Source organism: Vombatus ursinus, unplaced genomic scaffold (assembly GCF_900497805.2).
Source record: "Vombatus ursinus unplaced genomic scaffold, bare-nosed wombat genome assembly UNPS02014794.1, whole genome shotgun sequence".
Taxonomy (NCBI): Eukaryota; Metazoa; Chordata; class Mammalia; order Diprotodontia; family Vombatidae; genus Vombatus; species Vombatus ursinus.
The window spans coordinates 16,640,166-16,655,132 of NW_020954572.1; the positions used below are offsets into that span (position 1 = coordinate 16,640,166).

Sequence of the window (14,967 nt, forward strand, 5' to 3'; positions counted from 1 at the left end):
TGGGCAAGTCACTTAACCTCTGCTTGCCTTAGTTTCCTCATTTGTAAAATGAGGATATTAACAGTACCTAACTTGTCATGAGGATCAAATGAGATAACATTTGTAAAGCATAGTACCTGGCACATAGTAGGTGCTACATAAATGTTAACAATACATATATACATATACACATATACTAAAGATATTTTGAGAGAGAGACAGATCATGAAGTTACACATCAAGGAAATGCAAAGAGTTAATTTAAGACTCTAAGTGAAGAATGAGACTATCAGAACACCAGAAAATTATCCCTCTCAACAGTCAACCACTCTATCAAGATCCAGAGCTAGACTGAAGAGAAAAAACGATAAAAGATGAAGGAGAAACAATACAGACCTCAAGGAAGTTCAAGGGCCTAAGACAGAAGGCTGCTACTGGGTTTGCCTCGCTGGGCTCGTCCTAGGAACCTGCAAGTAGGGCCTGGAACCTGCCCCAGCATTTTCCATGGCAGCTCCCTTCTGCACATGGGTAGCCTTGGCTGAGACCCTGTAGCGTTCCATATCTCTCTGTATGGACCACTTACAGAAATCCACTGTTTCTCACCACCGACCCACTCCTCAATCCCAGAGAGACGTTTGTTCTTGTACTGAGACAACCGTTCATAGGCCACAAACTCATTCAGGAAGAACTTGGTCCCCAGCATCTCAGCTACCATTGGACAGTCTTCCCAGTTCACACCCATCATGAAAACAATGGGCCGTAGGACATAGGAACAGATGACCTGAGAGAGAGAGACAGAGAGAGAGAAAATGAGAATTTGAGTCTCTCCAGGCAAAGGCCAGGTAAGAACATGCATCCCAGGGGCAGCTAGGTGGCACAGTGGATAGGGCACTGGCCCTCGAGTCAGGAGGACCTGAGTTGAAATCTGACCTCAGACACTTACTAGCTGTGTGACTCTGGATGAGTCACTTAACCCCAACTGCCTCCAAAAGAAAGAAAGAACATCTATCCCTTGTAGCCAGGGCTCAGTCTCTCCCATCCTTCTAGTTTTCTCTGTATCTTATATAGGATCAAGGGAACAGGCACAGTACTGGTACCAACCTGACCCCATCAGAGGGAAATGGACTGTGATGGGCCAAAGTGACATACATTACCTGGAAGCTGAGTCCCTCTATGTTCACCATCTCCCCCAGCCAGGAAAGGACAGCGTTGATAAAGGCTAACACAGCCAAAAAGGCGATGAGATTGGCAGCAATGTTAGCAATGAGTCCTATAGAGTCCGCAGCACCGCTGCTGGCGGCTTCTAGAATGTTCTTCTGATCTCTGTGATTGTCATCAAAGATAACAGGTAAAAAAGAACGAGGGGCTGTAGTCGTCCCAGTGTTGGCAACTGTGTGTGTGTGTGTGTATGTGTGTTGGGGGGAGGGTCCCACTCAGAGGGACCAACTTGGAATTTTTCTTGTGGCTCCGCATCCTCTACCCTGCTAGGGATAAGAGTCTCCTCTGTTCTTGTAATGGGAAAGGGATAGAGAGCTAGCTCCATGGGGGATGGGGCACTCAGAACCCTCCTCAGTGAAACTGACTCTGAACCAGTATCAAAAATAAACGTTACAGAATCAATCAATCAATCAACAAATATTTTATTAAGCACCTACTCTGTGATGCTGAGCTACAGAGACAACAGGCCAGAGGGCGTGCCAATGTTAGGAAAGGAAACAAGGATTATTTGGGAACTGTGATGAGTCAGGAGAGGGCAGACTCTTCTTACCATGGTGCGTCAGCTAGACAAGACATGGAACCTGATTCTACTGCTCTCTCCTGCCTCTGTGTGTGGCCTTTACCGCACAATCTCCCAGGTAATGTATTCCACTGGACTCACCCACGGGGCAATTTTACTCCTTCCTTATTCTTGAACTTGGATTCTTCTACTTCTGGGTAGACCAGCTTGGACAGGGCAAGGGCACAAGGAGCAGCCATCACAGAAGCAGAAACCAAGGATGCAGGATCAATCTGAAAGGTCAGATCTCAAGGTCAGTATGTGTTCAGAACCCGAGACAGCTTGCCAATTGGTGCCAAGGATTGCCCTGAGTGCCAGGGCATTCTGTTATCTACAAATAAACTGAAAACAACCAAGAAACATGGCAGAAGGGAACCTAGCAGGATAACAACCACAAAACAATAATAATAATAGCTCACATTTATAAAGCTCTTTAAGGTTTGGAGAAGCACTTGCCTCCCAACAACCTTATGAGATAAGTATTGAAAGCATTATTATCCCCATTGACCTAGAAATAGAAACAATGGTATACTGAGAGGGTAGTATTTGGGATGACAAGAGGACAATCTCTTGTTCATGATTATATGTTCATTTGGGTTATTTTACTTAGGAGAGAACCAAAATTCTCCTAACACATTAAGACTCAAGTCTTAATTCCTTGTACTATAACATGTGTTCATTCCTGACTTCCTGGTAGCTGATTACTCTCATACAGGAATGTCTTAGGACCTTGAAGCACCTGAGCTGAAGTTCCCCAGGTCCCAGGCTTACACCATAAATGAAAAGAGCAGGGGGAGCCCAAAACCAGAAAAGCTTCTTGAAGACTTTCTCTGGGGAATGGCTACTGCCTCTATGGAAGAGAGCATGACACTCTGGTTTACACAGAGGCTAAGAGATCAATGCCCACCCCAAAAGTGATGTAGGCTCCTAACACAGTCCCTGAAATGGTAGCAAAACCTCCAGTCATAACAGCATGGATCTCTGAAGATGTCATGTCTGGCAGGTATGGCCGAATCAGCAGAGGTGCTTCTGTCTGGAAAGAAGAAAAAGTCAGTTGGGCTTGTAGACATGAGTGACTCTAAACACCATCATCCTCATTATTGTGCCCAAGACACAGCCTAAGAATCAGGAGTATATTCCCCCAAGGAGGAACCTCTTTAATGTTTATAAAACACTTTCCCCCCAACAACCCTGTGAGGTAGGTATTTCAAGTATTATTATCCCCACTGACGTAGAAATAGAAACAATGGTATACTGAGAGGGCAGTATTTGGGATGACAGGAAGAGAACAATCTCTTGTTTATAGGTTTATTATTCATTGGGTTCTTGTTCATTGGCTTACTACACTGAGAAGAAAAGCAACACAGGAGGGTGATGGAATATGGAGACATATGCAGATCTAAGAATCACTTTACCCTTCTCTGAGCAATCTCCTAGCTCTCTGTGTCTGTCTCACTCATTGCGGCATTTAATCAGCACGGTATAGTGAAAAGAGCAGTGGATTTGGACTAAGAGTTTGAACCTTGGTTCAAATCCCATCTTTGCCATTTACTATCTGTGTCACCTGGGACAAGGCATTTAACCTCCTCAGACTTCAGTTTCTCCATCTGTAAAATGAGGAGGTTGCATCAGATAGCCCCTAACGTCTTTTCCACCTCCAAATCTATGATTCTATGAACCTATGATCTTATGCTGCCTTAGATTGTTAGGGGACACTCAGAACCCTCCTCAGTGAAACTGACTCTGAATCAGCATCAGCAGTAAGTGCTACAGGATCAATCAATCAACAAACATTTATTTCTATACTGCTAAGTTATAAGCTCCTAGATGAAGAGACTATTTTTCATATTTATTTTGTGCCTTCTGAGCATACCACATCTAAGTACATACTAGGCATTTAATAAATGTTCATTGGATGTTGAATAAATGAATGAAGTATAGAATCTACAGTCAAGGTCTATCTTGTTTTTAACTCTATGTCATTTGATGAGACACTACTCCTATGATCCAGTTATTCAATCAGAAACATATATTGAACACCAACTGTGTACTGACATTTTTTAGGCATTTGGTGAAGAAAATACAGTTCCTGTGAATGAATGTGAATGAAGCACATAGTAGATCATCATTAAATCCTTGTGAAAGAAAAAGAAGGAGGAACAGAAGAAGAGAAGACTTAGTCATGAAGGATTAGAAAGTTTGGATAAATATAAATGTTTGTAAATAAATAACAAATAAATAAACATGGAAAAAACCTCTGAAAATCCACATGCTGTGTTTGTTGTACTTGAGACAACTGGCCTTAGAATGCATGGAAACTAAAATTAAACAGCTATATTCACGGATATAGGGACATAGGGGCTGACAAAAAAATATGATAGAGGTCACAAGGAAGCCTACGTCATCAACATTTCCCTTAAAAATAGCAATAGAAACACAAGAAAAAGAAAACAACCAGAATCTTCAAAATAAAATGTAAAAATCCACTAAAAACTGATGAACCAAAGAAAAGCTCTAACACAATGACAAAATACAGGGTGTCCTATAAGTTAAGTCTCTTAAAATTAAGGCAGGCTTAAAACTTCTCTAAGACTTCTGGGACATCTTGTATTATAAATTAAAAGAAACAGGCAAAAAGACCAGAAGAAAAAGATATTGAAATAACATTGACAGGATTATCAGAAGCAAAGCTAGAATTTTCTCAAGACACAATAAGTAGATAAAAGGCACACTGAAGGAATTAGGGAAGAAATAGAATTAGTAATGTAATCACTATGATTCAGGAAGTTATACAAGAAAATGTTCCAGAAATGTAGAAATCAAGGTCAAGATTGAAAATAAATAAAATTCATAGGATGTTAGTAAGGAAAAACCCCAATTTAAATTCACTCTGGCATATCATTGTCAAGCTTTAAAACTACTACAATAAGAGGATAATCCTGCAAGCAATCAAGAAAAATGTCATCACATATCAAAAAATACCATTTTAAATTTCACAAGATTTTTTCTATAAAAATAAGACATAATAGAAGAAACTAAGCTGTACTATGTTATAAAGTTATAAAGTATTAGAATTCATGCTAAAATCAATTTCCCAGCAAAGCTAAGCATTCTTTTTAAAAATCAAAAGATGTACATATAAAAATCAAGGCCTGTTTTGAGCAATTCACTGAGAAAAGGTCCAACCTCAAAGAACTCTTGACCTGAAGCTTAAAAAAAGCATCCAAATCTTGAAATGAATTTCACAACAAAGGGCAGAACTTCTGTAATAAACAGATCATCAAACTAAATGCTTTTATCTGTTATAAAGGATTAGATGCTATCTTAGAACACCCATCATAAAAAGATTAAAAAAAAACAGATTTTTAAAAAGCCAGGAAGTATTTTAGAGGCTTGCTTCCTGGTAAAATGAGGCAAAAGCTCACCTATTAGAGCCAGAAAACCCAAGGGCAAAATCCAAGGTTGTTATGGAAGGAGATGAGAACAATAGTCAGAGCTTAGGCAGCATGGCAGGAAGGTTGTAAGAATACATCAGTATAATAGAACATATTGATAAGAAAAGACACTAAAATAATATTATTTTATAATAACGATGGAGAAATTTTATAATTCTATTTTATAAGATGCAGAAAATGGCTTTCATTTTAAAACAGCATCCATTTATATTAAAAATTCTTAAAAGCATGGAAATGGAGTGATTTTTTTTCCTTTAAAATAAAATAAACACTCAAATGCGTGATGAGGGAATTGAAAAAATGAAAAAGTGGCTAAGTTTGTGAGTAAATGAAATGGTGAAAGAATTAAAAAGTGTGGCCAATATGGCAACCACCCCATTGAAGGCCCAACAAATTTATAAGCATGTTACAATGGGTGAAGAAAATGTGAAGCCTTTTGTAAGCCAGCGAGGGGTGGATGTATTGTTTAAGTTATGATATGGTTTAAAAAAATGTGAAACTTTCTGGTGAAGCTGGTTCTGCTGATGCTATGGCTGCTGCCGAGTTTCAGAACATGTTGAACACGCTGATTGAGAAAAAGAGGAAGTGTTTAATGCTGATGAGACTGGTCTGTTTATGAAACAGGTAGGAAAGTGCACACACATAACAAAAGTCATCGCCAAAGCCCCCAGGTTCAAGTTTTTAAGAATTGTTTGATCCTATGTTGTGTATCAATGCCAGCAGTAACTTCAAGTGGAAGCCACTGATGATCTACTGAGTCCCAAATTCCCGGGTTTTGAAAGGAAAAAACAAGACCAGAATGCCAGTGCATTGGCACTGGAATAGAAAGTCTGGATGATTGCAGAGATCCTCTGGGACTGATTCAACAACTGCTTCATTCCAGAGGTAGAATGATATCTGTGGAGAAAGAACCATTCAAGGTTCTTTTAATCTTGATAACATACCAGTGCATATTTGTGAGCAGCTGGAAAATGCCCACAAAAATGTAGAAGTTGTTTTGATGCCACCTAACACCACATCTTTGTTCCAGCCTATGGATCAGAGAACCATAAGAGTCTTCAAGTTCCATTATACCGGGGAAAGCTACTGCCATGCCTGCAACTACTTGGAAACAAACCCAGAAAACACCATGATGGATTTCTGGAAATCTGTCCATGTGCTTCAAGTCATAGATTGTATTACTGTAGCCTGAGAAAATATTTCACAGGCCACCTTGAATAACTGCTGGAAAAACATATGGCATGCTTATATCCAGGGTCTTGAAGGGTTTAAAGGTGTTGATGAAGCAGTAAGGTTGAATGCTGAAGCAATCATGTGTCTAGTGCACACCTCTGGAGGCAAAGGGTTCAAGGATATGGGAGAAGACGTCTCTGACATCTTGCAGGAGAAACCCCAGGAACTGATCAATGAGGATTTAGATGAGATGACTCAGGAAGGTTTTCTGGAGTGCAAAGATGATGATGATGAATGAGCTTCCAAGATTATGTCACTCACAGTTTCCAGGCTTAAATGATAGGTTGGCGTAATTGACCAGCTGACTAGAGACAACAAAGCTGCCAATCCCAACATTGATTACAGCTTCAGGGTTAAACGTGAACTCAGCTCTGCAATGCTCCTATACTCTGCAATCCTTAAGGATCTCAAAGAACTCATGAAGCAGATGTAGCTGATGGATTATTTCAACTTGGTGAGTCCTTCACAAGCTCCAGCGCCATCCACCAGTCATAAAAGACGAGGTGTCAGAGGTGATGTCGAGGCCTCTGTCTTCTGACAGCAGTGACTAAAGTCCCATCAACCTCTCCCTTGGTTTTCAGAGGCTGACAGTATAGTATACAGTACAATGCCCTCATATCATCATCTGACACAGTGGAAGGTAACATTCAAGTTAAAAAATATTTTAGTTTTTAGAATTTTATTTGCTGCACAGTATTTATCGTACTGTAGATTTCATTCATTATAAAAAGTGAGTATTGTCTGAAATCAATTTTTTATTGAGATATTGGCATAAAAGGTCATAGAATTCTAGGGAATTAAAAGAAAAAATGTTTGCATGTTTTTTGTTGGATTTTTTTTGTTGTTGTTGTTGATCATCTCTTTGTGACCCCTTTTGAGGTTTTCTTGGCAAAAATACTAGAGTAGTTTGCCATTTCCTTCTCTAGCTCATTTTATAGATAAGGAAACTGAGGCAAAGAGAGTTAAGTGAGTTGTCCAGGGTCTCAGAGTTTGTAAGTGTTTGACATCAGATTTGAACTCAGGTCCTTCTGACTCTAGGCCCAACACTGTATCCACTGCGCCACTTAGCTGTCCCTGTTTTGCATGTTACCAATTTTATTTTGTATACTGCATTTTATGGGTTATTTCATGGTTACTATGTTAGGAAAAATATATACTATCAGAAATAATATTTGATTGTAAAGAATTGTATGCAGAAAAGTATATTTTCAGCAATCTCTAGAGGAAGAGTATAGCTTTTGGTGGTCACAGAAACCGAACCCCTTATTTCTCATAGGTTCAATGTGTCGTCATTCATGTTTTTAACTTTCACACCATTTTCTAGGAATGTTGCCCCTGTGAAAGTTGAGGATTGACTATATTACTGGCAGACCAATACGGGAGCCAACCTTTTCTCTCTTCCCATTACCCATCCCTCTGAGCCTGTGGTCAAAGATACAGAAATGATACCTGAGCCAGGAAGTGCTTTGAGATTCCTGGGATAAAAAGGAGCTCTGTCAGTGACCAAGGTAGTATCTATCCATACTCCCTAAGAAAGTGAAGAATCTGGCTGAAGAACAGCAAACCGAACTACAAAGAGACCAAGAGGTTGTATGTTGCTTACCATACCCACAAAGATGTTCCCTGCCACACTCAAGGTCTCTGTGGCTGTGGTGCCCAGGGTAATTTGCAAAATCCAGGCAATCTAGAAAGAAAAAAAGATACATTAAATCATAGTCATACCCCCTCATTTCACAGATGAGGAAATCAGGGCCCATAAAGGTCAAAGGTTGTTATAAGAATCAAAAAAGATGACCCATGTAAACCACTTCCAAAAACTTTTAAGTGCCATATAATTGTTCTTTTGTTTGTTTGTTTGTTTGTTTTAGGCAATTGGGTCTTGCCTAGGGTCACACAGCTAGTGTCAAGTTTTTGGTCTGAGGCCAGATTTGAACTCAGCTCGTCCTGACTTCAGAGCCGGTGGTCTGTCCACTGTGCCACCTAGCTGCCCCAAGTGCCATATAATTGTGAGCTATTATTGAGGGTGTGTGTTTGGGAAGGGAAGAGAGATTTGTTCTATCAGATGAATCAGTCACATTCTTTGTTGGAAGTATTTGTTGCTTTAAACAACAGAAAAAGCCAATTGAATATAATTCATTTCTTTAAAAAAAAAGTTAATTAAATAGAGAAGCCTAATTTACTCAATTTGGTGCCAATGCTACTTAGAGGGATATAACACTGAATTCTAGTTTGGCTATATTGTGCCTTAGACTTGGGTACTTTCTAAAGCATTTCAGCCCTGAGACTCCACTTGTTTGGATTCCAAAGATCATAAAGAATGGATTATCTCATGACCTGAGTCGGGGCAGGACCCACCTTCACAATCACCCACTGCATGAGTCCCAGGTAATAGAGGACAGACATCACACAACTGAAGAAGACGATGATTGGTAAGGCCTAGAAGGAGAATGGCAAGAGGCATTTAAGAGAGGAGATGTGGCATTTAGATCTCATTCCTACACCGTTAAACAGATAACTCCCCTTCACCTGCCTTGCAGTCCAGTCTAGTCTAACTAGAGAAATTGTGGTTCCCACCCCTTGCGGAGCCTTTGAACAGGCTGACCTATACCTGTAATGCACTCAGCTCTATCTCTTTGAATGCCTAGTTTCCCTCAAAGCTTAGGTCAAGGGCAGCATTTTAAATGAAACCTTTACTGATTCCACCGAGTTATAAGTGCCTCTCTATTCCCACTACCATTAACTTGTTTTTATTTTGTTATTTATTTTTATGTGCTTATAGATGTTCATTTGGTTTCCTCTGATAGAATGTAAGCTCCTTGAGGGAAGAGACTATTTCATTTTGGTCTTTATATCTAAGCACCTAGTATAGTGCCTGGAATATAGGTACAATATTTGATTAATAAATGTTTGCTGATTGATACATTATACGATGACAGTATGTCATGCCACCTTAGCAGGCCGAAGCTCTCTGAGAGCACAAGGTCCAGTACAGTGCCCAGCACAGTACATATCCTTAATAACTATGAAATACAAGCTAATTTAGGAGGAAACTGAAATGGTGAGTCTATCCTCCCACAGAACCAAACTTACTTGAATCTTACTTCCCACAGAAAGTGAATCTAGTTTCTGAAGGTGATAGCCATCAAAAGAATCCTAAGTGTGCCATTTCCCGTTTTGTCTTTCCTCTTCCTCTTTCCCCAGCCCTCCATCCCTCAGCCCAAAATTCATATGGGATGCAGGCCCTATCCCCCCTTGCTGCTTGACTTCATACAAGATTTAAATGAGATGCAAGTCAACAATTCCATTTCTTCCAGTGACATGGAAGATCTCCAGCCCTTGCCATCTGCCCTGCCCTTGCCTTCCAAGCTCCCCCAGGCCTTACCCTATGCTCTGCTTCTGCACCCTGTAGTCCCCTGGCATTGTCATCTGACCTAAAGATACTGAGCTTTGTCATCCACCCTGCTATAAACTTCTGCAGCTCAACTGTGTTTTATGTCTTATCTTCCCCAATCAGAGAGTGGACATTCTGGAGAGCAAGGACTGTCTCATTTTCCTGTTTGTAACTTCAGCACTTTGTACATTTCTTGGCACAGAGTAAGAACTTAGCCAATGAGGGCTTGAGATCCCTGAGATCCTTGTATCTATTGAAATCCAATTAAGATCATACTGCCAGATTGACCTACTCCTTTGCAAGCCTGACTTCATAGGACAGCTCATTAGTTCACTTTCATGACTATGAGGGCTTTTATGTGGCCATCACTAAAGCCTGTTGTTAAAAGTCATTATTGCACCACACCCCCCCCCCCACATTGGATCAGCTGCTATTCACCTACTCCCCATTTCCACCCACAAAGAGAGGTGTCACCTGAAAGGCAAAAACATCTTTGATGAGAGCATCCCCAAAGACAAAACTGGAACCAGCCACTGTGTAATTGAGGAAAATCTAAAGAGAAAGAAAAACAAGGCAAAGATGAGGAAGAGCGATGGGGCAAAAGATCAATTGTATTCATCACTAAACTGTGCTTGGGTTCATAGGCCACACAATTAGGAGGTCCTCTTTCGGTGACTCAAAGCAAGGCCCAGTCAAGGCCTGTGAAAATGCTGATACTCCCCCTTTTTGTGGTATGCACACACATACAAACACATCACTGTTGGACTTCCTTGTGCTGGTGTCACACTTGAGACCGTTAAGAATCCAGTATGTGAGAACTGCCTGTTCATATCCTTTTATCAATTGGGAAATTACTTATATTATTATAAATTTGACTTAATTCTCTATATATTTTAGAAATGAGGCCCTTATTAGAGACACTAGTTGTAAAAATTCTTTCCCAATTTTCTACTTTTCTTCTAATCTTGGTTGCATTGGCTTTGTGCAAAAACTTTTCAATTTAATGTAATCAAAGTTATCCATTTTGCATTTTGTAATGTTCTCTATCTCCTGTCTGGTCATGAATTCTTCTGTTCTCCATAAATCTGATAGGTAAACTATTCCTTGCTCTCCCAGTTTGCTTACAGTATCAGCCTTTATATCTAAATCATGAACCCATTTTGATTTTATTTTGGTATATGGTGTAAGATTTTGGTCTATGCCTAGTTTCTGCCATACTCTTTTCCAGTTTTCCCAGCAGTTTTTGTCAAAGATTGAGTTCTTATCCCAGAAGCTGGGGTCTTTGGGTTTATCAAATAATAGATTACTATAGTCATTGACTACTGTGTCTTGTGTACCTAACCTATTCCACTGATCCACCACTCTATTTCTTAGCCAGTACCAGGCAGTTTTGACGATGGCTGCTTTATAATACAATTTAAGATCTGGAATGGCTAGGCCACCTTCCCCTGCATTTCTTTTTATTAGTTCCCTTGATATTCTGGACCTTTTGTTATTCTAAATGAATCTTGTTATTATTTTTCCTATCTCTTTAAAATAATTTTTTGGTAGTTTGATTGGTATGGCACTGAATAAGTGAATTAGCTTAGGTAGAATTGTCATTTTTATTATATTAGCTTGGCCCACCCATGAGCAACTGATGTTTTTCCAGTTATTTAGATCTGACTTTATTTGTGTGAAAAGTGTTTTGTAATTGTGTTCATAGAGTTCCTGGGTTTGTTTCAGTAGGGAGACTCCTAAATATTTTATAATGTCTACAGTAACTTTAAATGGAATTTCTCTTTCTATCTCTTGCTGTTGGGTTTTGCAGGTAATATATAGAAATGCCAATGATTTATGTGGGTTTATTTTACAGCCTGCAACTTCGCTAAAGTTTTTTATTATTTCAAATCATTTTTCTCTAGGATTCTCTAAGTATATCATCATATCATCTGAAAAGAGTGATAGCTTTGTTTCTTCTTTGCCTATTCTAATACCTATTTTGCCTATTCCAATACCTTTGCTTATTCTAAAGCCATATATAGTCATATGAAAAAATGCTCTAAATCATTATTGATTAGAGAAATGCAAATCAAAACAACTCTGAGGTACCACCTCACACCTATCAGATTGACCAACATGACAAAACAGGAAAATGATAAGTGTTGGAGAAGATGTGGGAAAACTGGAACACTAATACATTGTTGGTGGAGTTGTGAAGTGATCCAACCATTTTGGAGAGCAATTTGGAACTATGCCCAAAGGGCTATAAAAATGTGCATACCCTTTGACCCAGCAATAGTACTTCTAGGGCTGTATCCCAAAGAGATCATACAAATGGAAAAGGACCCACATGTACAAAAATATTTATAGCAGCTCTTTTTGTGCTGGCAAAGAATTGGAAATTGAGGGGATGCCCATCAATTGGGGAATGGCTGAAAAGTTGTGGTATATGAATGTAATGAAATACTATTGTACTATAAGAAATGATAAGCAGGCACACTTTAGAAAAACCTAGAAAGACTTGTATGGTCTGATGCTGAGTGAAGTGAGCAGAACCAGGAGAACGTTGTACACAGTAACAGCCACATTGTGCAATGACTAATATTGATAGACTTAGCCCTTCTCAGCAATGCAAGGATCTGAGACATCTCCAAAGGCCTCATGATGGAAAATGCTATCTACATCCAAAGAAAGAACTATGTAGTTTGAATGAAGATTGAAGCATACCAATTTTTTCTCTTCTGTTGTGTTTTGTTTCCTCTTCCTGGAGGTTCCTCCTATTGGTTCTAAGTCTTACTTACAGCAACACTAATGTGAAAATATGTTTAATAGAAATACATATGTATAGTCTATATCAGATTGTGCACTGTCTTGGGGAAGGAGGTGAGGAAGGAAGGGGAGAAAAATTTAAAACTCAAAAGCATATGGAAGTGATTATTGATAAATCAAAATAAATTTTAAAAAAACATTAAAAAAGAGTCCAGTATGTGGTAAGCTGCCTTTCAGTGGTGTGTCCAGTGATCATCAGTCTGATGCTGTGTATCTCTCTGGCCAGAATGCAGATGCTGTAAGTCACCTGACCATCTATCAAGTACAGTGGGCTTTCCTTTCTAGCCTCTGCACATGGGAAGACTTTCAGGACCTTCGGTGAAGCATCAGGCTCTGAGCTCCTTGGTAGAACAATCCACATGCAGTAAAATAGATGTCACTGACTCCTAACTGGTCCTGCCATTTCTAGGTTTGCCAATGAACTCTGTCCTTGGCATAGGGAAGTACTGAAAAAATCCTCCCTATCTCAGCTTTCCTGATCAGAATTGCTTGGGGTGTTTTTTTGGCTGTTGTGGAGGGGATGTGTTGCGATACCTAAGCAAAAATGTTGGCTCTTACACAACCATCTTGATTCTGCCTGTCTTCTTGTCTGTCTAATAGCCTTACTCATACTTCATTTGCAATCTCCTTATATATTTGGATCTCTTTCCCTGAGAACTCTTCCTAGTGGGGATTTGAATTTCCCTTTCTCCCTTCTCCCAAACCCTCTCTTTCCAGGATCCCGAGGCAGAATAGAACCTAGAGCCCAGCTTCCCATACCTGAATCTGTTCACCAAGCCATTGAAATGCAGCAAATCCAGGATCAGTTCGGATGACCAAGATGCCAAGAGCAAATTCCAGCATAAGACCCCAAAACACAGCTCTCCAGGACACCTGGGTTTAAGAAGAGGTAGCTAGATGCACAGTGAATAGAGATGGGACTTGGAGTCAGGAAGACCTAAGTATGAATCCTTCCTGAGACATTTATTCGCTATGTGACCTTGGGCAATACCTCCCTGTCTCAGTTTACCCATCTATAAAATGGAGATTATAATAGCACCTACCTCACAGAGTGATTGTGAGGTTCAAACGAGTGTGAGAGACTTAGCTACTTTAATCAGCATAATGATCCAAGACAATTCCAAAAAAATCATGAAGAAAAATGCTATTTACATCCAGAGGAAGAACCAAAACTCTGAGTGCAGATTGAATCATATTTTTTTCACTTACTTTATTTTTCTTGCTTTTTTTCAACATGGCTAATATGAAAATGTTTTATATGACTTCACACATGTAATTGATACATTTCTTGCCTTGGCAACGGGTGGGGAAGGAGCTGCAGGGAGGAAGATAATTGGAAGCTCAACATTTTAAAAAATGAATGTTAAAGTATAATTTTTTTCATTTGAATTTAAATTTTATATGTCTCCTGAAAAATTCAGCATTCAATTTTTTGGCACTTTAAAATTCATTAATTTATTTATTTTTAGTTTTCAACATTCACTTCCATAAGATTTTGAGTTCCAGATTTTCTCCCTATCTCGACCCTCTCCCAATCCCAAGACAGCGTGCATTCTGGATACCCTTTCCCCTAATCTGCCCTCCCTTCTATCTCCCCCCCTTCTTTTATCCCCTTCTTCTTCTATTTTCCTGTAGGGCAAGATAGATTTCTATACCCCATTTCCTATATATCTTATTTCCTAGTTGTGTGTGAAAACAATTTTTTAACATTTGTTTTCAAAATTTTGGGTTCCAAATTTTCTCCCTTCCTCCTTCCCCACCCACCCTTATTGAGAAGGCAAGCAACTCGATACAGGTTATACTTGCGTAGTCATGCCAAACACTTCCATAGTAGTCTTGCTGTGGAAAACTAACTATATTTCCCTTCATCCTATCCCACCCCCCTTTTATTCTATTCTCTCTTTTGACCCTGTCCCTCCTCAGAAGTGTTTGCTGCTGATTACTCCTTCCCTAAATCTGTCCACCCCCAATCATTTGCCCCTCTCTTATCCCCTTCCCCCCTATTTTCCTGTAGGGTAAGATAGCTTTCCGTACCCAATTGAGTGTGTATGTTACTCCTTCCTCAAGCCAAATCCAATGAGAATAAGATTCATTCATTCCCTCTCACCTCTCCCCACTTCCTCTCCACTGTAAAAGCCTTTTCTTGTCTGTTTTATGTGAGATAATTTACCCCATTCTACCTCTCCCTTTCTCTTTCTCCCAGTATAATCCTCTCTCACCCCTTAATTTTATTCTCCAGATATCACCCATTCATCTTCAACTCACCCTGTGCCCTCTATCTATCTATCTATCTATCTATCTATCTATCTATCTATCTATCT

The 14,967-nt window shown here is 39.6% G+C and overlaps 1 protein-coding gene across 1 annotated transcript in view; it reads right to left on the minus strand.

Annotated features, from left to right (window-relative positions):
* The window catches only part of SLC28A2 (solute carrier family 28 member 2), a 61,305-nt gene that overhangs the window by 22,207 nt on the left and 24,131 nt on the right, over nt 1-14,967 (minus strand). The window contains exons 8-15 of the mRNA XM_027870018.1: nt 13,406-13,519; nt 10,310-10,387; nt 8,800-8,880; nt 8,048-8,128; nt 2,664-2,789; nt 1,859-1,989; nt 1,134-1,302; nt 563-760 (exon numbers count right to left, since the gene is read on the minus strand). Coding sequence (XP_027725819.1) covers nt 563-760; nt 1,134-1,302; nt 1,859-1,989; nt 2,664-2,789; nt 8,048-8,128; nt 8,800-8,880; nt 10,310-10,387; nt 13,406-13,519 — 978 coding nt within the window. The remainder of the gene's footprint in view (nt 1-562; nt 761-1,133; nt 1,303-1,858; nt 1,990-2,663; nt 2,790-8,047; nt 8,129-8,799; nt 8,881-10,309; nt 10,388-13,405; nt 13,520-14,967) is intronic.